The 23094-nt window shown below is 39.6% G+C and overlaps 2 protein-coding genes across 3 annotated transcripts in view; one reads left to right on the top strand and one right to left on the bottom strand.

Moving 5' to 3' along the window:
* The window catches only part of ccdc85a (coiled-coil domain containing 85A), a 35089-nt gene extending 26859 nt beyond the window's left edge, over positions 1–8230 (bottom strand). For both annotated transcript variants that reach the window (XM_062994792.1, XM_062994793.1), the window contains exons 1-2: positions 7901–8230; positions 1477–2461 (exon numbers count right to left, since the gene is read on the bottom strand). In XM_062994792.1, the coding sequence (XP_062850862.1) occupies positions 1477–2461; positions 7901–8140 (1225 nt within the window). In that variant the 5' untranslated portion in view covers positions 8141–8230. The remainder of the gene's footprint in view (positions 1–1476; positions 2462–7900) is intronic.
* Positions 8231–18214: 9984 nt separating this feature from the next.
* Positions 18215–23094, top strand: part of slc24a3 (solute carrier family 24 member 3) — a 69418-nt gene continuing 64538 nt past the window's right edge. Inside the window, exon 1 of the mRNA XM_062994794.1 lies at positions 18215–18406. Within this exon, the coding sequence (XP_062850864.1) occupies positions 18232–18406 (175 nt within the window). The 5' untranslated portion in view covers positions 18215–18231. The remainder of the gene's footprint in view (positions 18407–23094) is intronic.

Below are 23094 nucleotides of genomic sequence, written 5' to 3' on the forward strand. Positions count from 1 at the left end.
TACTTTAGTAATAGCAGACTAGTTAACAACACTGTCAGTTTAGACAAAACATTCATTCATCTTATTTGACAAACTAATACCAATTTTAAGTGGGAGCTTAGGTCCCACATGGTTCTTTTTAGGGCCAGTATTGCTTTTTCTTAATGTCATTGACTTTTTTATCAACCGCTTTCTCCTGGTCAGGGTCGTAGCAGGTTCCGTTTCAGTGGGAAGACCTCAGCACAAGGCAGTAGCCCAATCATGCTGGTGCTGATAGAACAGAATAGATCCGGAACGAAATCTCAGCGATGGCAGTCCAGAGTAATGAATTGCTACACCACCCGAGTGCATTTTTCCTTAAAATAAAGCCATAAGACTGACTATATGTTAACTGTAGTGTTCCAAATTACAAAAAAGAAGATATAGAAGAAGATATGTATATAATTAAAACTTAATTCAACATCTACTAGTTTAATCTGGCATAAACATAATTTTTGGAATTCTGAATTGGACTGCATATCTTTTAAAAAGAATAAAACTACAGAATTTATAGTAATAATTCTATAAATCATTTATTTAATATTGTTTATTGCACTGTTCTTTAGAATTTAATATTTAAAGCACTATTTAACTAAAAAATGTCATTACTGTTATTTTTAGTCTTATTTCAAGACCAAGCTACTACTATTACTACTAAAATGTTATTGTGTCATGTGGGTTTCATTAGTCTGTCACCAATGTTTAAGTCCACTCTCTTACTGGACTTAACGTTTTGTAGATAGCAGTGTTTAGGTTGGGGCCATGTATGGCTGAATGTACATACCTGAGTGTATTTCATGTTTCATTTATGTAACATTTCTAATGCAGTGTTTTGTTTCCCACACTTCACAACTGGCGTGCTATTTATTAGATGTTTTTTTATGGCTATTTCCTAGCAAGAAGTAAGCACAGGAAGAAAGCAGAGGGATTACCTTGTTTCTCATCACTGCAACTGCTGCAGCATTATTATTGCAACAGTCTTTAGTTTTTCACACCACTCACCTGGAAACATATGGCAAAAACAGTGGTGTCCACTCCTGGTCCTGCTGGGTAGCATAGTCCTCTGGCTTTTGTTGGGCCTCTGAACTTTATGGTGTGTAACTGTTTACAGTTCCCTCCAAATCTCCAGTGCAAAAAAAGGCTTCCAAGGCATAATAGCATAGGCTGATTGAAAGGTAGCAGCTAAAGCCTGTTGAGATCATGGCCCTCGAGAACCAAGACTGGACACCACCGACCTTTACCAGCCCTGCTCTACCTCCTCAAGGCCTCATGTGAGCTGAGCAAAGTAAAACTGAACTAAATGCAGACCATGGCTTAATGAGTGAGATGATTTAGCGCCTGGCTAAAGGGCATCTTATTTTGAAACTGATTCCCTCCATGGTGACCATCCCTCTGCATGTGTTTCACTGAAAGGCCTCTCCATGTGTGGGTGCTACAGCAGGCTCCAGTCGGACCCACCATTCATACCGCTGTAGATGCTCCGGTGATGCGGTGACAGCTCCTCTGCTCCCGACCTCCTCTGTGCTACATCTCGGCCATGGCTGCCAAACTTGCTGTGATCTGGACCGTACTGGTGCCTCAACATCTCAGGGCTTCCTGCAATCGCACGACCCTTCTGAAGGTGCTCTGGAGTCCCTGAAAGTATCTGTTTAGGATCTGGAATGCCACATACTCCCCCAATGCTTGCCCTGTGCTTCTGGAAAAGGTCAGGGCTACCAGGAGGCTGAGAAGAAACTGGCAAGTGCTTCGAGAACTGCTCCAGACTGCCTCTTTTGCCATGTTTTTCTGGATTAAGACTTTGAAAGCCTTTATGGTCGGGGCTGGAGAAGGAGCCGCAGCGAGGTCTACACACCTGAGGAAAGGTGTGGGCAGCATACTCTGGACTGGTGCTCCTTCTGCGACAGCGTTGCCCTGGAATTGGCATATCCTCTGCTGCCCGGGACTTGTGAAGATGGTCATGACTGCCTCCGGATGGACCAGCCAGCATCTGCTGCTTGTGTGTCACATGATCAGGGCTGTCAGTGCTGCCTGCACTGGAGGTACTACTCCCATCCCCTACATCCCTTAATAGTCCCGGTCCAGGAACACTAGCATGAGAAAGGCTACTTTGGCTGTCGATAGAGTTTCTGCAACCTGCTGGGCCTACAGTAAATTCAACAGGGCCTCTCGAGCCTCCTGAACCACCAGAGCCCTTGTCTTCATCTAGCATAAGACACAGCTCCCTCAGCTCCAGGTTTTCTTTCAGCACCTCATCCTGTCTCTGCTCCAGTTCCTTTAGCTTCTGCAGGTACAGTGTTACCTCCTTGCGCATAATGCCTGCACTGTAGCGGCCGAGGCGTTGCCACTCTCTTGAAACCCTTTTGCCCTTCTGTCGGTCATCATCCAAGAAGCAGCAAAGGTCTCGCAATTCCTGGTTATCCTCCTGCAGTTTCTGATTCACCTCCTGCAATAAGAATGAGGAATGACTCAGTAGCAGCAACAGATAACGGATAATTACAATTCAATACCAAAGCCATTATGGAGTTCTTAACACCTCTGCAATAAACACAAGGACCGATCCATATAGTACATACTGAACAAATGCATTGTTCTGAAGCCCTTTAGACACGCCTTTCACATCCATAAAAAACAAGGTAAAACTCTTGCCAAAAGATAAACAGCCACTCCAGGGCTATGTCTAAGTTGGATGCCAACATTACATTTTGTAAAACCTACTAAAGTGTCTTGCAGTTTCACTGATATATAAAAAGAGCTTTAAACAAGAGTCAGAATTATGATTGTAAGGGCAGGAGGCATTGTCAGTGCCACTAATAGCTCATAAACTAAGGTTCTGTGTCAATAACCTGTTTGCAAGGACAATATACGGTCTATACTCCCTAACTCCCAAGCTCTATTTTGGATAAAAGTGCCTGCTAAATAAATACAACAATTAATTTTATCATGTAATATGTTCTATAAGACAGTATACACTGATCAGCCATAACATTAAAACCACCTCCTTGTTTCTACACTCACTGTCCATTTTATCAGCTTCACTTACCATATAGAAGCACTTTGTAGTTCTTTGTAGTTCTACAATTACTGACTGTAGTCCATCAGTTTCTTTACATACCTTTTTAACCTGCTTTCATCCTGTTCTTCAATGGTCAGGACCCCCACAGGACCACTACAGAGAGGGTATTATTTAGGTGGTGGATCATTCTCAGCACTGCAGTGACACTGACATGGTGGTGGTGTGTTAGTGTGTGTTGTGCTGGTATGAGTGGATCAGACACAGCAGCGCTGCTGGAGTTTTTAAATACCGTGTCCACTCACTGTCCACTCTATTAGACACTCCTACCTAGTTGGTCCACCTTGTAGATGTAAAGTCAGAGACGATCGCTCATCTATTGCTGCTGTTTGAGTTGGTAATGTTCTAGACCTTCATCAGTGGTCACAGGACGCTGCCCACAGGGCACTGTTGGCTGGATGTTTTTGATTGGTGGACTGGTCTCAGTCCAGCAGTGACAGTGAGGTGTTTAAAATCTCCAGCAGCGCTGCTGTGTCTTATCCACTCATACCAGCACAACACACACTAACACACCACCACCATGTCAGTGTCACTGCAGGCCAAGTTTGCTCTGTAGTGCTCCTGTGGGGGTCCTGACCATTGTAGAACAGCATGAAAGCAGGCTAACAAAGCATGCAGAGAAACAGATGGACTACAGTCAGTAATTGTAGAACTACAAAGTGTTTCAATATGGTAAGTGAAGCTAATAAAATGGACAGTGAGTGTAGAAACAAGGAGGTGGTTTTAATGTTATGGCTGATCGGTGTATCATGCATGTATCAAACATTGGCTAACGTGATAAATCTGTCAATAATCTATAAATGATGACCAACAAGCTTCTACTAACCCATCACTATATTGACCACAACACTTTCAAGATTTTAGCTTCATTAAATGCAAAAATCAGCTTAATATGACAGTAGTGTAGAACAATAACATGAACATAATTTCCATGGTCAGAAATAGTTCAGCATTTCTAATGTACTTTAAACATGATCAGTAGCTGTGCAATAATTAATACAACACAGCCAGTAGAATTAGACTCCTAAATTTATATTGAAGCATATAGCAAAATGACCTTTGTTAATCAATAATGCTATATGCATATCCACACGTGCCAAGTTTATTTTTAATTGCTATATGTTTACCAGAAACTCTACAGCAATGCAAAATGCATAACCTGTTTATGATTTAAATGCATAGTTATTTTTTTACTTAGTCAAGCCACGCCTGCAGTGAGGGTGTTAAACTTCTGCTGAGTCAGAATACTGCACAACAGTCTCCCTTTAAGGCACAGTGTGTCTGTAAGCTCAGCATCTGCCTTCTCATCTCAAATTATTTGTGAGCTACATTTAAATTAACTTTTTTAACTGACAGCGATAAATAAATAATGACTTATTAGTCAGTTCTCAGTGTTTTTTTTCCTAATCATTATTCTAGTCATACACTGTCCAGTCTGCATTTTAGTATTTAGCACACATACTGTGCAATATTTAATCATCTTTAGTAGTCTTTCTTCCTCTTATCCTGCCCCCTGTCCAGTGGTGGGGTTAAGAGACCTAGATGTACTATATTGCACCACTCCTAAAGCATCTCAGGAGAGAACTGCCTTGCTCCAATGCATAACACAGGGTCAGGTCAGACCAACATCAAGAACCCTGTGTTCCTCATAGTGAAGGAGGGTAAGACACTTGTGAAAGCTTTTAGAATGCTGAATAACCTTAGATCCAGGCTTTTCTCTAGCACTGCATTGTTCATCTGCATCTACAATTTCTCTGCCAGTAGCAAATTGCCATGCCATCTCTTCAGACTGTTTTAATTAAAATGCTGTTAATTAAGACTTATTTATGCTCAAATTGGCATCATAAACAACCTCCACATTTCATTTTAACACCATAAGTAACATATTGTAAAAACAAACATAATATCTAACGTCGTGTGAAAGATAGAACCCATAAACAATAAATCACAACAGTAATATGTACTTAACACAAATTAATACTGTAAGACAGTATCCTTGTAGGAGCTAATTTAATATTTATAAATTGATGCAGTGCAGTGTTCTTTTTCTGTCATTACTATCATTATTAATAAATTGATGCAGTGCAGTGTTCTTTTTCTGTCATTACTTTCAATGCCTAATGGCAGAGAAATTACAGTTGACCTTCAGGCCAGGCCAACATCCAGAAGCTGGAACTGCACGTTCCAGGTGTTACCATTTGCATGCACAATAAGCTGCTAAATTAGATGATGTTCAGGCTTTGACTGGTCTAATCTCAGTCTTTACTGATCATACATGTAGAGAAACCACAGGTGCTACTGGGTAATAGTGTTAAAGTCATTATTAAAATCAGAATGTAATAAATAAATAAATCTGCAACTGCAAACTGAATTGTTTACAGCCTGAGAGCTATTTATATAAATCCCAGACTACACTGCACCAAACCAAATGACAAGTACATTTTATAAGTATCTAAGCACCTACAAAGTTACTCTATAATGTTAAGAGTTTAATGATATAAATTCAACACTGCATGTGTTAATTTAATGTTGTAGTAGCTAATTCAGCATTGCATGTCAATTCAACACAGTAGATATTAGACAATAATTGTACCCTACAGGTATTAACTTAGCACTGCCTTTGGTAGTTAAACTCTGTAGATGTTAATTTCTGCTGTATTTAATTAACAATTCTATAAGTAAACGTAACACCTCAGATGTTGTTTCTGTAGGGCAGAGGTCCCCAAGAACCGGTCCGTGGGTTATTTATTACCGGGCCGCACAGAAAGAATAAATAATTAGAGATCGCTAGAAAAGCAGTTTTTACTGCTTCTATTTCGGGTGTTATTGTCTCATGTCACCCTTAGGTGGGAGCAGCGTCACATTGCAGCGAAAAAAGCTAATTTTACTTCATTTGAGAGCAGTATTATTAAATCCTCCCTGCCCCGCCGGTCCATGAAGTTGTATATTAAAACTGGCCTTGGTGCAAAAAAGGTTGTGGACTGCTGTAGGGTACAAATCTCAAGTCTAGAAAAAATTGTGACAGTATGTAAAATGATTATAAAAACAAAAACCATTGATTTGTAACATCACATTGGTCTGTATTTAAACAAAGCAGTGCAATGAATATATTATCCAAACAAGTTTAAACATGAGCCATTTAATACTGGGAACATTGTGAAATGAACAAAAAAACAGATTCATCAGATAATGCAAACATGCTTTGCTATAAAGTAGCTTTCAGAAGGTTTAGTCCTATTTTATCAGGAATGGGTGAAAACCTTCCACTCTGCCAATACAACAGTTTAACAACGTTCCTCAATACGTTCTTGCAAGGTATTTCACCCTCTACAGTGCATAAAACTATCAAAATATTTAGGATTTTCAAGAATATTTTATTGTGTAGGGCATTTAAGAACACCACTACAGAATGCTAGTGGCCTTTGATCTCCCTGAAGGGAACTACATTTAAAACCAGAATGCTTTTGTGATAAATATCACTATGTGGGCCAAACGGTTGTTAAAAAGGTTGGCTGCTGCATCTGCAATTATATGTTAAGACTGTACTATGTACAAAGTGATGATCATCTGGCTGACTCTTCTGGACTCATTGGATGCTTGTGGTGGTCTGACTAGCCAACCTTACAGATTATTTAAAAGGACAATGAACACCATGTTGTCCAAGCCAAAAAAAAACTCTCCAGAATGTTACCAGAATGTTTAAAATCAAGGATATATCATGCTATAGGGGTGCATTAGTGTCCATATCATTGATAACTGTAACATCTGTAAGGGAGCCATTAACCATTAACCATTAAATATATTTACATGTTTTGGAGCAACACATGCTGCCTTTTAGACAATGTCTATGTAGAAGTTCCCATGCTTATTTACATGACAGCATTAAGCCACAATCTGCATATTATACCAGCATAACTGTATCAAAGAGTGCAGCTGCTATACTGGTCTTCCTGCAGTACAAACTTATCTCACATTGAAAACAACGTTTCATTGCTTAACTGTAATGCCAACTTTACCATAACATTAACATTACAGTTTATATTGTAGCATTGTAATGAATAATTTAAAAAAACTGCTATTAAATACTAAAAGTGTTGACTGACTTAGCATTGCAAAAATTATACATTAGTGAGTGTTAATAAAACACTGTAAATGTTAATTAGACACTAAATCAGAACTGGATTTTAATACAGCGATCTAACTCATTAATTTAACACTGTAGGTGTTACAGTGTTTATTTTGCACTGTAAAAGTTAAATATTAAGTGTTAAACACTGAAGGTTTTAATTCAACACTACTGTTTAAACAAAGGCATTCATTAATGATATTTCAGCTTTGTAATAGTTAAACACTAAATTAATTACAGTGGGTGTTAATACAGCACTGTGAGTAAAACATTTGCACCTAGGATATTAGTTTTGCATTGTAGTTGTTAATCTATTTGGGTGGTGTTTTGACTAATATTATATCCTGATATTAAAACAAGTAAGATGTTAATTTACCACTACTTTAATTCAGCTTTCTCTTAATTCCATATTGCATGGATCAATTTAGCATTATATATTGTGTTAATTTTGTGAAACACTGTAGGTGTTGTGCTGTGTGTGTTAACACATTAGTATGATAGACAATCAGTTTTTACTGTAGAAATTTTTTAATTACATTGTTTTATACATTTAGGAACATTCTGCATTGTTTTATAAGCATGTGGTATTTAGTAAAAAATGTTGGTCAGAAGTTAGACAATGCACCATCAGTACTGGTGTTGAAGCTGTGAAGCTTGTAGCTGTATACACCCCTGTGCTGTTTTACCTTGAGTCCTCGGATCTCGTTAAGGTGCTGCTGCAGCCTGCGGTTTACCTCTCGGATCAGGTTACCATGCTCCACTATGGCGCTCATCTTCTCGGCCTCGGCTTTGCGCAACCGGCGCACCAGCTCCTCTTTACTCCACTTCTGCAGCTCTTGGTCGGTGAGTTTGGATAAATCTTCAGATGCACTCTCTGAGATTTTGGATGCACTTGCCTGCAGCTGAGCTTGGCCCGGCTTCTCCATTACCTTCGCTGACTTATTGGCGCACAGTAGGCGCCCCGCAACCGCTGGAATAGGAGACGCACTCCACCCGGCGCCGACACTTTGCCCTAATTTCTCCTCCGATCCTAATCAGTAAACTGTCATAGTGATACTCCTTTTAATTTAAACCCGCAGTGCTGCAACCCGACAGTGTCGGGATGGACTCGTCCTTCCTCTGGTCTTCTTCCTGCAGAGTAAGGGCCGTCTCTATTGAAGGAATAGAGGTACTTTACCCCTGTCTTTGGCCATGTCTCCACCTCAGAGATGTATAATGCCCACTGCTGAACCCGCCATGAAGCGACCCTGTACTGCCCGCTACAGCATCACATACACTCATCCATTCACTCACACACACATACACACGCACTCATTCAGCACCGGTGCGCAGCCCAGCCAACCTGGTGCACAATACACAGCTCGCTCTCTCTCTCTCTCTCTCTCTCTCTCTCTCCTCCTTATTCTCTCACTCGATACACACACGTAGATACACATACTGCTTACACACCCACTGAAATAGTGGAAATAGCCATTTTCACTTTTTGTAATCGGGCTCCACCTGGCGCCTGTATTGCGCACTGGTGCAAAACATTAACTATTTGGGCAGAACAACAAGCACTACGTCTGATGAAAAACAGGAACACCACCTGGCTAATACCAAACCCATGGTGAACCATAAGGGTGGCAGCTTCATGCTTGGTGACACTGTAAGGGAAACTAATAAGAACTGAGGGACACCTGAATGCCATTAAATACAGCAATGTACTTTTTAAATGGAGTGGTATGCTGGGGCAACAGCAACTCTACAGCGGACAGGAAGAGACTGAACAAACTCATTAAGAGGGCCGGCTCTGTCCTGGGAAGCCCCTTAGACCCAGTGTAGGTGGTGGGAGACAGGAGGATGTTAGCCAAAGTGGCATCCATGCTGGAGAATGACTCCCACCCCATACATGAGACTCTGGCAGCACTGGGCAGCTCCTTCAGTGACAGGCTGCTTCACCCCAAATGTGTGAAGGAACGGTATCGCAGGTCCTTCCTCCCTGCTGCTGTTAGACTTTACAACCAGCACCGCTCTCGGCAGATCACGTACACACACACTTGATACTATACACACTCACAGGAAGTAACAGTTTTCTCAATGGCGCATAACAATGTGCGACATTTTTCATTTTTTCCAGGTGCAATTTTTAGAGTTCATATGCAATTATTTGTAATTGAGTTTTTTACTTTTATTATTGACTTATTGACTTATATTGATCTTATCTTAAAGAAACACCCACTTGAGTGCATGTAAACTCAGACATGTTTACCTGCAGATGGCAGTTCACATTTATGCTTGCCATCAAGTCTGACTAAGACTGAATAAATCTGTCATAAAGAATGAAGTGACAAACCCTAGACTGCTAAATACTGTTGTAAATTGGAGATTACAGCTATTGGTTGATCTTCTAAAAAAAGATCTATGGGTAAAAATGGCAAATATTTATGTCTATACTTTTTAAATCCATGGGTTTAGTTACTACTACTACCAATAATGATAGTAATAATCAACCTCATCATCTAGGGCAGATGGAATGCCTTTATTTGTCATATATACATATACGCCTGTACAGTACACCGAAGTTCTTTATGTGCATATCCCAGCTTGGGATCAGGTATCCATTGTACGGCATTCCAGGACCCGGGAGGGTAAGGGCCTTGCTAAGGGCCCAACTGTGGCTGCATGGCAGAGTTAAACCCACAACCTTCTAATTGGTAACCCACAGCTCTACCCACTTGGCTACCACTTTTTGTTTATTTTTACAAATAGCAGCTTTCTAAAATAACATTTCTAATTTTATAATAGTTTTTTGGCTGGTTTATTGCAATTTTTTGTTTGTTTTATTTTGTTCATTTATGACTTGTTGCACTTGTTCCAAGATCGAGCTTATTATGCACATGAATTATGGAGCTTTTAGTTGTTTTTGCAGTACTACATATAACACTGTCTGTGTCCAGAACTGTTAACTTCTATAATGGTCAGTGAAAACAGTTTACGAGTGTAACTTAGCATCAACACAGGTGGTACAAGATGGTACTTCTTTGTTTTACCTTCTGTTTGTGATTTCTGTGCCACTTGGATGGTGTTGGGAAGCACCTTGGTTTTGTCATGAACATGAATATGCCCACTAAAGCCACTAATACGGCTTCATTGACAGTGTGTGTGTGCTTGACTGATCTGCCTGTAGATGAATGGTGCATCATGGAGAAGAGAATCAGATAACAGTGACGCCTTGTTATTCAATGAGGTTAAAAGATAATGGCCAGACTGGTCAGCTGCACAATTATGCTGCAAATATCCTGTTCGACCAAATACCAGAGGTGGTTATGTACAGGTGTTTTAAATAAAGTAAGCTAATTTAAATCTAAAGATACTGTATATAAAATTGCCATAAAAGAAATTGTCACTATATTACTATTTAGAAACAGTTACTATATTTATTAGAGCAATAAGTATTAAATAATAATATTATAAATAAATATAATAAATAATAAATTTATTATGCAGTGAAAAGTGTGTGTGTGTGTGTATTATTATTACTATTATTATTATAATACATACCCATTTTTATTCATATGCTTATTGTTATTATTGTTATTATGTATATAGTACTATGTACATAGATATAATTCCATATATGTAAATAGTTATAACTTTATATTCATGTTAATCATAGATATATGTTTACTGATATTCTATGTTTTTTTGCACAATGCTACTATTTGCACTTCTGGTAGATGCCTTGTACCTGTACTAAGCAATGACAATAAAGTTGAATCTATCTATCTGTCTATCTCATGCCCATATGTGTACATGTTGTTAAAAGAGAAAGCGGGTCAGGCCACCAGAGACTAAGTGTTACTGTGACTGATCTGCAGTCAGCTTAATTAGTCATTGCTCCTTTTCTCTGCAGCTGAGCAGCAGAATGTGATGAGACTGCACTTTACCTCCTCTGCAGCTCCACAATCTAATCCATTTACACACCTCACAACTCTAAAACACAAAGAATGGGACACAAAGATCTTTTAGGACTTAAAGAGTTTATTTACATGTTTATGTACACTGAGTTAAATAGCTCTGTATATATGTACATAGTGTCTGTGTGTATTTATGTATGTATATACTGTATGTATGTATGTACTGTATTTATATATGTGTGTATGTACAGTGTGTGCATGTATAATAATAAAAAATAATTTATTTTATTTGAAAAGCGCCTTTCATGACACCCAAGGACACTGTACAATAAGAATATAGAAAATCTAAGCAAAATAAATAAAATACACATTTACTAAGCAAAAAAAATTAAATACACATTTAGCAATAAAAAAAATAAAATACACATTTACTAAGCAAGAAATAAATAAAATACACATTTACTAAGCAAGAAATAAATAAAATACACATTTACTAAGCAAGAAATAAATAAAATACACATTTACTAAGCAATAAATAAATAAAATACACATTTACTAAGCAAGAAATAAATAAAATACACATTTACTAAGCAAGAAATAAATAAAATACACATTTAGCAATAAATAAATAAAATACACATTTACTAAGCAAGAAATAAATAACATACACATTTACTAGGCAAGAAATAAATAAAATACACATTTACTAAGCAAGAAATAAATAAAATACACATTTACTAAGCAAGAAATAAATAAAATACACATTTACTAAGCAATAAATAAATAAAATACACATTTACTAAGCAAGAAATAAATAAAATACACATTTAGCAATAAATAAATAAAATACACATGTACTAAGCAAGAAATAAATAAAATACACATTTACTAGGCAAGAAATAAATAAAATACACATTTACTAAGCAAGAAATAAATAAAATACACATTTACTAAGCAAGAAATAAATAAAATACACATTTACTAAGCAAGAAATAAATAAAATACACATTTACTAAGCAAGAAATAAATAAAATACACATTTAGCAATAAATAAATAAAATACACATTTACTAAGCAAGAAATAAATAAAATACACATTTACAAAGATAGGAAACACCAAACATGTGGCACAGTTCTGAGTCAGCTGGAAAAGATGTTTTGAGGGTTTTGAACGCTGCTGCAGATGAGATTTCTGTACTTCTGGTGGGAGGAGCCTAGCATCACCTTGGCAACCTCACGGCGTTGCAGTGACCAGAGTGAGGGAATGTTGCTGTTAGCATGCTGTTGGTAAACAGAAGTCCGACCTGAGGCTCGGTGGGAATATTTAGGCCTTTGCAAAATACCAGGGTCGCGGTGGAGCAGTAAAGATGTTGGAGGTTTATACCGTGAATGTCCCAGAGCATAGAGTTCACTGTAAGAGCACTCCATCGTCATGATGAGACGTTGTCTAGACCAGAAAAGTTGCAGAGACTCCAGCCATCCAATCCCAGCAGCCAAAGGAGCAATTCAAAACCATCCACACTGACAGTTAGACACAACAGCAGATGTTACACAGAGCAGCGGACACAGAAAACAGTTAATCCGCTAACTCTCACTGCTCCGGATACACCGCTCCACATCATAGAAGCATCAGCAGCACAAGCACAGTAAAAAAGATCCCAAATCCAATGCATAAAATCCAGTCAAATGTTTCGTGCAATGTTTCCGTTCAAACAGTTTCACCGGGGGAGAAGCGGCATTCAAACGCACCAGCATTATCTCTCACGACCCAAAAATGCACAAATGGCTAGTGACCACAGGAGTGTGCGAAAAGATGAAAATGAAAGAAAATTACGATAAAAATAAAATAAAATAAAACAAAATACGGCAACGGTAGCGGCAGCCAAATGCGCCAGCGTTCACCATCACCATGACTACGAAATATATGAATGTACTGTATGTATGTGTGCATGTGTTAATTACATTTAATTATGAAATATATTTCCATACACTAGATGGCAGCGTTGGTTTCTACCAGAGGTTCTATCAGAAATCTGCTTGGGCCAAAAGCTAAGAAAGTTATATCACATAACAAGCTAAGATACTGTACATGGTGTTACTGTGTTTAGTTTTTAGTTTAATGTTGACATTTTATAAGTGGGTGATACAGACTCACAATTAAAACAATACAATTTAACAATTAACACAGGGGTGCTTGAAAACCAAGTATAAAAAGCTTCTTCCTACAGATGTGAACAGACTTTTAAACTGCTAATTTAATAACATTTTTAAACCTTTAAATATTACATAATCAAGGTACTTCTTTTCAGTAAGAGTTTTGACACTTTTTGCCACAAATAATGCAATAGTATACACTGATTAGCCATAACATTTAAACCACCTCTTTGTTTCTACACTCACTGTCCATTTTATCAGCTCCACTTACCATATAGAAGCACTTTGTAGTTCTACAATTACTGACTGTAGTCCATCTGTTTCTCTGCATGCTTTGTTAGCCCCCTTTCATGTTGTTCTTCAATGGTCAGGACCCCCACAGGACCAATACAGAGTAGGTATTATTTAGGTGGTGGATCATTCTCAGCACTGCAGTGACACTGTCATGGTGGTGGTATGTTAGCTGCAGTGGACAGTGAGTGGACACGGTATGTAAAAACTCCAGCAGTGCTGCTGTGTCTGATACACTCATACCAGCACAACACACACTAACACACCACCACCATGTCAGTGTCACTGCAGTGCTGAGAATGATCCACCACCTAAATAATATCTGCTCTGTGGTGGTTCTGGGTGAGTCCTGACCATTGATAATGCAATGTAAAAGTTATTTAAAAATACTTTAGTGTAAAATAACTAACTTGACTGACCTGCGGAGATCCCTGACCTTCACCCCATCCAATGAATGTAAGATGAACGGCTTATTAGTAAAGTCTCATTAGCATACACTGGTACCCAACCTCATTAATGCTTTTGTGTCTAAATTGAGGTGAATCATCATAAGCATGTTTTAACATCTAGTGAACAACCTCTCCAGTAGACTCGATGGTGTTACATCAGCAAAAGAGGAACCAACTCCACATTAATGCTTATGACTTTGCCTACATGTGACAGTGCAGTGATTGCACTGTCACTCTAGTGCCTACCTTACTAGTTTTACAAGAACACACTAGTTGCATATCAAGTACAATGAGAGGCTAGCCACTTACCGGCCTTCTGACGCATGTCACCATGGTTACATCCTTATAGCAAGAAGCTGGCTATTTCTCTGACTGTTCATAATTATACCTGTATGAATACATGTATCTGTAACAGCACCGAGATGTGTTCCATGAGTCATTCCGAACTTGCAGTGTGCCATTCATGTATCGGCAGTCGCAATCATGTTCATGGTTAGGAGTAATTGTTTTTCATATGATATAAATAAAGAGGCTTTTTGTTACCTTGCTGAAGACCTTCTAAACGCAGCAATTTTAAAATTACATTTCAAATGGCAATAGTTGTACTTGTAAGTCATTTTTATTTATGCATCCATGCTGACCAGTGACATTTTCATCATTTCATTTTCTGATCAGACAAACAGCAACAAGAACAAAACTAACGAAAAAGGAGACTTAAGAAAGTGTAAAAAATCTCCCATAAAAATGTTGAAATAAAAGTGTTTAGTGCTCAGTTAAAAATTTCATATATTTAATTACTACGTTCATAAAACAAACTGTGGCTTACTCTTCACATATCAGTGTTCTTATTAAGATAAAGCCAGTTGCGGTGCTCAGGTGGCACAGAGGTAAAACACACACTAGCACACCAGAGCTGGGATCTCGAATACATCGTATCGAATCTCAGCTCTGCCATCCAGCTGGGCTGGGCGGCCACATGAACAACGATTGGCCTGTTGTTCATATAGGGTGGTGAATAAAGCCGGATAGGGACTCTCCGTAACTGATGCAACTACGACCTCTGCTGGCTGATTGATGGTGCTGGCACTGAGGCGGGGAAAAAGTGTGTTGATCAGGGTGTGGCTCTCCGTACACAAAAGCTGATCCGCATAAGCACTCGCCTAGTGTAGGTGAAAAAATGCAGTTGGCTGCTGCCCACGTGTCGGAGGGGGTGTGAGTTAGCTTCGTTCTCCTCAATCAGAGCGGGGCTTGGCTAAAAAGTCAGGAGAAAAAAGGGGAAAAATGCGAAAAACAAAAATATTTAAAAATACATACATTAAAAAAACAATAAAGCCAGTTACTCAACATAGAATGGCAAATCAGCGCTGTCCTTGATTATCTTGTACACTTAACTCACAATCTTTGTGGTTTCATCTAAGACTTAAAAACTATGAAGTGTTTTTTCCATTGAAATACTGAGAGCAGATTCAAATACATGCTGTGTTACATAACAGAAATACTAGTCCATCAGGTGAGTAATAACTCTAAAAGCACTAATCCTATGGTGACATCAATACATTATCATTACCTACACCTTGTGTTTACATAGACTGCCTATAACAAAACAATGCACACACACACACTCATACACCTCAAATAATTCATTGCAGCAAAAGAAATGCAGCATACGGTACCACCTTTTCTTCCTACATTTTTGGTTATGCCACTCAATGCTCATGATCTGAGTTTGAATCTTAGCTGTACTATTGATCAACCATGTGATGCTGCATTTCTGCATCTTGCTGCAATTGTGGCCTCTGCTGGCTGGTCAAGGTGCCCGTCCAAGATATGCTAAAAATTCACAAACAGTAATGCATAACTCTCTATGTGCAATACTGCTCTTCTTGGTCAGGGTGGGGGTTTGCAGCAGCAAAGGAAGTTGTAACTAGGGGAATTGGATACAACTAGATGGGAAGAATGGGGTGGCCAGATTGTCGACTTATTAAAGTGTTATTTTATTTGGATTGAAATGTAAAATACATATGTATATATGTTCATAGATAGATAGATAGATAGATAGATAGATAGATAGATAGATAGATAGATAGATAGATAGATAGATAGATAGATAGATAGATAGATAGATAGATAGATAGATAGATAGATAGATAGATAGATAGAAACTGCACACTTTGAATATTCAGCGTAAGCACTAAAATCTCTCCTGTTTTTATATTTCACTTTATCACAGTAGACTGGAGCTCTGAGATTATATGCAATCTGTCCTGCACACTGTAGCATGGTTTAATCTGATCAGCTCATTCACTCACTTCACTTTATTCCCCACTGCAAAGTGCATTATTGTCCCCACACAGCCCAAGCATTAAGCACCTTAGCCAACGGAACAATGTGAGCGGGGCATGGGACTGATGCATCCTTTTCTGAGTGAGGTCATGAAGAAAAAAGACCTCAGTACGCCTAGCCTTCAGTATTTTCAGATAGACAATAAGGGATGTTATTTTACCTTTAGGCAGCACATGCTTTTAAGTCATTTAAACTTAGCAATAGTGTAACCTCTAACCATTTTTTGGAGTTTAATAGCTCTAGCCAGCTGGACTAACATAAAGAAACTTGTATTCCTCTATTTATGTCCAGATTTACATCTCTATCTATTTAAGGCATGTTTTAATTTGTGAGATAAAGATATGGGATACCTTAATAATGAATAATTCATCCTTTTCAAAGGCTCATTAAAGTTGTACATAGCCAGAAAATATATAGAGTTGTACAAAAAGAATCTTTGATTTGAAGTAATTAAAACAATTTTTAACAGCATTAGCAAAGAGGAACAGCTATGTAAGTTATAGCTTACTGACAGGGATCACCCCTGTAAAGGAATAGCCATTTACAGCTATTTTTTCAGCTCCACTTACCATATAGAAACACTTTGTAGTTCTACAATTACTGACTGTTGTCCATCTGTTTCTCCGCATGCTGTGTTAGCCCCCTTTCATGCTGTTCTTCAATGGTCAGGACTCTCCCATTTATTATTTGGTTGGTGGGTCATTCTCAGCATTGCAGTGACACTGACATGGTGGTGGTGTGTTAGTGTGTGTTGTGCTGGTATGAGTGGATAAGACACAGCAGTGCTGCTGGAGTTTTGAAATACCGTGTCCACTCACTGTCCACTCTATTAGACACTCATACCTAGTTGGTCCACCTTGTAGATGTAAAGTCAGAGACGATCGCTCATTGATTGCTGCTGTTCGAGTTGGTCATCTTCTAGACCTTCATCAGTGGTCAGAGGACGCTGCCCACGGGACGCTGTTGGCTGGATATTTTTGGTTGGTAGACTATTCTGTCCAGCAGTGACAGTGAGGTGTTTAAAAACTCCAGCAGCAGTGCTGTGTCTGATCCACTCATACCAGCACAACACACACTAACACACCACCACCATGTCAGTGTCACTGCAGTGCTGAGAATGAGCCACCAACCAAATAATACCTGCTCTGTGGTGGTCATGTGGGGGTCATGACCATTGAAGAACAGCATGAAAGGGGGCTAACAATGCATGCAGAGAAATAGATGGACTACAGTCAGTAATTGTAGAACTACAAAGTGATCCTATATGATAAGAGGAGCTGATAAAATGGACAGAGAGTGTAGAAACAAGGAGGTGGTTTTAATGTTATGGCTGATCGGTGTGTATACCATATCATTTCTCATCTCATCTGCCTGCCTTCACTTCCACTATTTGTTGCAGCTTAATTAGGCAGTTGTACAAGCCAGAGAAGGTGATGTATGTTAGTGTAAGTAGTTAGTTATCTTGTTTAATACACTTTATTGCTTGTTAAAACAGCTGCTATTAGACTCACATCTCTCTCTCTCTCTCTCTCTCTCTCTCTCTCTTCTCCTCCTAGTCCTCCACCTCCTCGTTTTCTCACTCCTCCTTTTTCATTTACTCTGTCTCTCTCTCACTCTATTCTCTCTCCATCCTCAGTTGTAGGTGTCCTATCAGAAGTGGCCGCACATCAGGGGCATCTATGGCGCTCTCTCCTCTCTCTCTCAGCATCTGTGTGGTTATATTCAGTTAGTATTGAGCGTTATATAGTAGAGCGCGTTATTGCTGAGAACAGACTGGTCAGAACATCCATCAACTTTCCACCGCTGTTGCTTTGCTTCTTTCGCCGATACGCGGCGCTTATTTACCGGCTTGCGTTGATCTGTCTCCTCCGGACCGGGCTGATGATGGATGGGGATGTATGTGTCCGGTTCATGGGTGCTGGATGTGCCCGGCTGCAGCGTGGGAAGCTCTCGGTGTGGAGGCGGAGGAGGAGATCGCATCTGCTCTGGGTGAAGTGTGTGATGGGGCTGATGCTGGCTGTACTGGTGCTAATGGCGAGCCGGAGCGGTAATTCGGGTGAGTTTAGGAAACAGTGTGGACGTGTTTGTGTTGTGGACTGGTGTGTGTTTCTTCAGACTGGAACCGTGCTGCATTTGCTCTGCGGCTGTACCGGAACCACTTCTCCAGAAAGCTGTGTTTGTTTCTGCAGCAGTTCTTATCGTGAGAGGCTAAAAACAAGCCTTTAGTTACACCAATGATCCGCATTTAGGAGGTGGAGAGGGTAACAGCTCCACATCTGGCTTTTATAACGGCGTGGCTGGTCTCAGCACGTAGCCTACACGGGGTTTCGGAAAGTTTGGTGGTTTGTATCACCTTCCATGTTTATACACATATGAGAGAACACGGAGGAAAATACAATGCTGTAACCTCCGGGGTCACCGCATTCCTTACAGTCCCAGTGCTTCATACAGTTTACATTTATTAAGGGAATTTTATATAAATAAAGAGCAGGGTTTGTTTGCTTATTAGGATTTTAACGTCATGTTTTACACTTCGGTTACATTCATGACAGGAACGGTAGTTACTCATTACACAAGGTTATATTGAACACAGTCATGGACAATTTTGTGTCTCCAATTCTCCTCACTTGCATGTCTTTGGACTGTAGGAGGAAACCGGAGCACCCGGAGTAAACCCACGCAGACACGGGGAGAACATGCAAACTCCACACAGAAAGGACCCGGTCCGCCCCACCTGGGGATCGAACCCAGGACCTTCTTGCTGTGAGGCGACAGTGCTACCCACTTAGCCACCGTTAAAGAGCAGAGTATTATGTATTTATTTATTTACAACCCGAATTAGAAAAAGTTGGGACAGCATGGGGAATGCAAATAATAAAAAACACAGTGTTCTTTACATTTACTTTGACTTCTATTTCATTGCAGACAGGATGAACCTGAGATATTTCTTTATTTGTCTGGTCAACCTCATTACATTTGTTAATAAACATCCATTCCTGCATTTCAGGCCTGCAACACATTTCAAAAAAAGTTGGGACAGTAAAGCATTTACCACTTTGCAATGTTGCCATTCCTTTTCACCATACTTAAAAGACGTTTTGGCACAGAGGAGACCAAGTGATTTAGTGTTTCAGGTTTTATTTTGTCATTAAGATGTGCATCAGTACGGGGTCGTCATTGTCGCATTTTTCGTTACAAAATTCTCCACACATTCTTAATTGGTGACAGGCTGGGGCGTAACTACCAGGGGGCGGGGGGGGGGGGGGGGGGGGGGGTTAGGTGCACTGGGGCCCATGGCGAGGGGGGCCCACCACGACATGAACTCAACCCCCCCACCCCCATTGGCTGCATTCGCCAGGTCGTTATTATTATATTACAATATTGTAGCAGCGATATGTGAGTGACATTCAGCTCAGCCAATCAGAATGCAGCACCCGGTTTATACATGTGCGTTCGGAAGTTCTGCAGTTAGTTAGTTTTGTATATGAGACTCGGCATATGGGTGCTGAAACTAGGCAGTCTAAAGTGTTGTATCGCTCATTGAAGTCCTGACCAAACAGTTAAAGTGAGCTCTACCTTGTCGTGCGCCTTTATTCCCACAACTTCACCACCGCACGCATCAAAAGCATCCCCGCCAGACGAGCGGCTAGGCGAGCCGACCCTCTACAGTAGCAATAACGATAATTGAAATTAATAACTAAACAATGAAATATAAGAATACATGTAATCAAAATATACAGTGAGTGCACAGCAAGGGATTTTGGGAATATATGAAAATTATATGAAATTTGTTGAGGGGGCCCAAACTTTTTTTTTTGCACTGGGGCCCATGAGCTCCTAGTTACGCCACTGGTGACAGGTCAGGACTGCAGGCAAGCCAGTCCAGTACCCGTACCGTCTTCTTATGCAGCCATGCCTTTTTAATTTGTGCAGCATGTGGTTTTGCATTGTCTTGTTGAAAAACGCATGGACATTCTGGGATCAGATGACATCTTGAAAGCAGCATGTGTTGCTCTAAGATCTCAATGTACTTTTCTGCATTAATGCTCCCATCACAGAAGTGTAAATTACCTTTGCCAAGGGCACTGACACAGCCCCATACCATGACAGACCGTGGCTTTTGGACGTGTTGCTGATAACAGTCTGGATGGTCCTTTTCGTCTTTGGTCTGGAGCACATGGCTTAAATTTTTTCTAAAAAAAGACCTGGAATGCTGATTCATCTGACCACAATACACATTTCCACACTGTGATGGTCCATCCTAGATGCCTCCGAGCCCCTGTCTCAACTTTTTTTAGAATGTGTTGCAAGCCTGAAATGCAGGAATGAAATGAAGTTGAGCAGACAAAACATGAAATATCTTGGGTTCAAACTGTCTGCAATTAAATAAAAGTCAAAGTAAATGTAAAGAACACTGCATTTTTATTGTATTTGCATTTTCCATACTGTCCCAACTTTTTCTGATTTCAGTCTTATTTTAGCCATGTTCTTTTCTTTTTTCAAACTGGCACCCAGGTAGCGCAGCGGGATATTTTGCTAGCACACAAGCGCCGAGATTCTGAACTCCTTGGTTCGAAACTCGGCATTGCCACGGGTCGTCTGGGTGCCATCTAGCGGGCATAATTGGCAGTGCCTGCAGGTAGGGAATCACCGGAATATGGCAGGGTCTGATTGGCGGATAGAGGCGCCTGTGCAGAGTGCATGGGTGGAAAACGGTTCCACTTAGGGCTGTGCACAGGTCAGAGGAGGCGTGAGCAGAAATTTACCATCTCGACTGCAATCAGGGATCCCCCAGCAGCGGAAGACAAATTGACTACACTAAATTGGGAGAAAAATGGGAGAAAATTGCATATATATATATATATATATATATATATATATATATATATATATACAGTATATATATGTATGTATATATGTAGAATAGAAAAAATATAAAGACGCGATCTCTCACAATGCAATGTGTTAGCACTCTAAGACTCCCTCCACTCAGCATTTGGCAGCAGAGAGAACACTCTATCTCTTTATGAAGTGACATTTATTTAGTGGTTTTTAAAATTAAAATGATTTGGAGATCAGCCACGGCTTTTTCAGGTCATCTTGATCTCCACCTGAGAAACAAAAAAAAGGAGTTCCTTTTTAAAACCACTTTTGCACAAAAGTACAACCCAAAGAGACATTTTAATGGGACACATTTTTATGAAAAAATAATGACACAGGCTGTACTGAAAATTTTTCTGTGTCTAATAAACTACGGGTCAGTAAGGGACTAGAACAGTTGCTAACTTTATTAATACACTTTCACTAGTTTAACTACATTTATTTCCAACCATTCTGTACCAGGTTCCTTGTTCTAAGGAAATGTAGGTTCAAAGCTAAAACTGGGCAAAGCAGATGTTTTTAATCATTTAACTAATTTAAAATTATTGCAGATTTTTTAAAATGATTAATATTTCAGTTTTTTCCCAATTTGTCTGCTATGCATTTTCAATTTTGCTACTGTTTCTATGGTAGCACCCCTCAAAGTCCTTTTCTGTACACATGGGCACTGTTCAGGGTACAGTATAATGGTACTAACACTTTGAGAATGCACCATGTAGCTCTTATAAAGACATTTTTAACAAGTTTTTACTAAGTTAGGTTTTAGCTAGATTACCTAATAGTTACTGTGGTTATTGTTTATTATTTTATTACAATTATTACATATATGGAAGCATATGTGTATTACAGTAATAGGTCTGGCTTTTATTTATTGAAGGTTGGGGCTCCCTTTAGTACAAATGCCATGCTTATGTGCATGCACCTATCTCTAGTTAGACACTCTCTGTTGTTACAGAGTTTAGGTATGTGTCCTTTGTTTTTTTGAATGATCTTTGTTGCGTAACTTCATATCAGATGTGTTCGGAGTATAAAGTTTATCTGTGTATTAATGAGAAATGTAAAATCTAATCTAATACGGCCGCTCAGGTGGTGCAGCGGTAAAAACATACGCTGGAACCAGAGCTGGGATCTCGAATACATCGTATCGAATCTCAGCTCTGCCTACTGTCTAAGGCTGAGCGGCCACATGAACAACGATTGGCCTGTTGTTCAGATATGGGCGGGACTAAGCCGGATGGGGTCTCTCTCCCATGACTGGTGCAGTTACGACCTCTGCTGGCTGATTGATGGCGCCTGCACAGAGATGAGAAAAGAGTGCTCTCAGGGTGTGTCTCTCCGTACACAACGCTGAGCTGCACTGCATTCGTCAAAGAGCAAGTGATAAAATGCATACGGCATGCTGCCCACATGTCCCAGGGGGCGTGGGTTAGCTTTGTTCTCCTCAATCAGAGCAGGGATCGGCATTGGTGGAGAGGAAGCATGACGCAATAGGACGTGCTAAAAAGGAAGAAAAAGGGGAGAAAGTGCATAAAGAAAATATATATATAAAAAAAATATCTGATCTAATATAACTTCTCAGTAATGGTCTTGTGTTGACAATTTATTAAAACACTAAAGATGGACAAATGGTGACAACAGAACAAGTAAATCTGATCAAATGGCCAGTAAATATATACATGCAAGGTAGGTGTTCCCACTATGGTCATAGCCACTCAGTGCATAGAGTAATGCTCATAACTGTTTATAATATAGCCGTTCTTATGCATTACATTTATCTGCACCATTCTGCGTAGTCATTAATCAAATTTAATGAGGGTTCAGTTGGTTAGTATGTCAATATTAGAAAACGGTCTTGGTAATTAA

This window comes from Trichomycterus rosablanca, chromosome 5, assembly GCF_030014385.1.
Source record: "Trichomycterus rosablanca isolate fTriRos1 chromosome 5, fTriRos1.hap1, whole genome shotgun sequence".
In the NCBI taxonomy this organism is placed as follows: domain Eukaryota; kingdom Metazoa; phylum Chordata; class Actinopteri; order Siluriformes; family Trichomycteridae; genus Trichomycterus; species Trichomycterus rosablanca.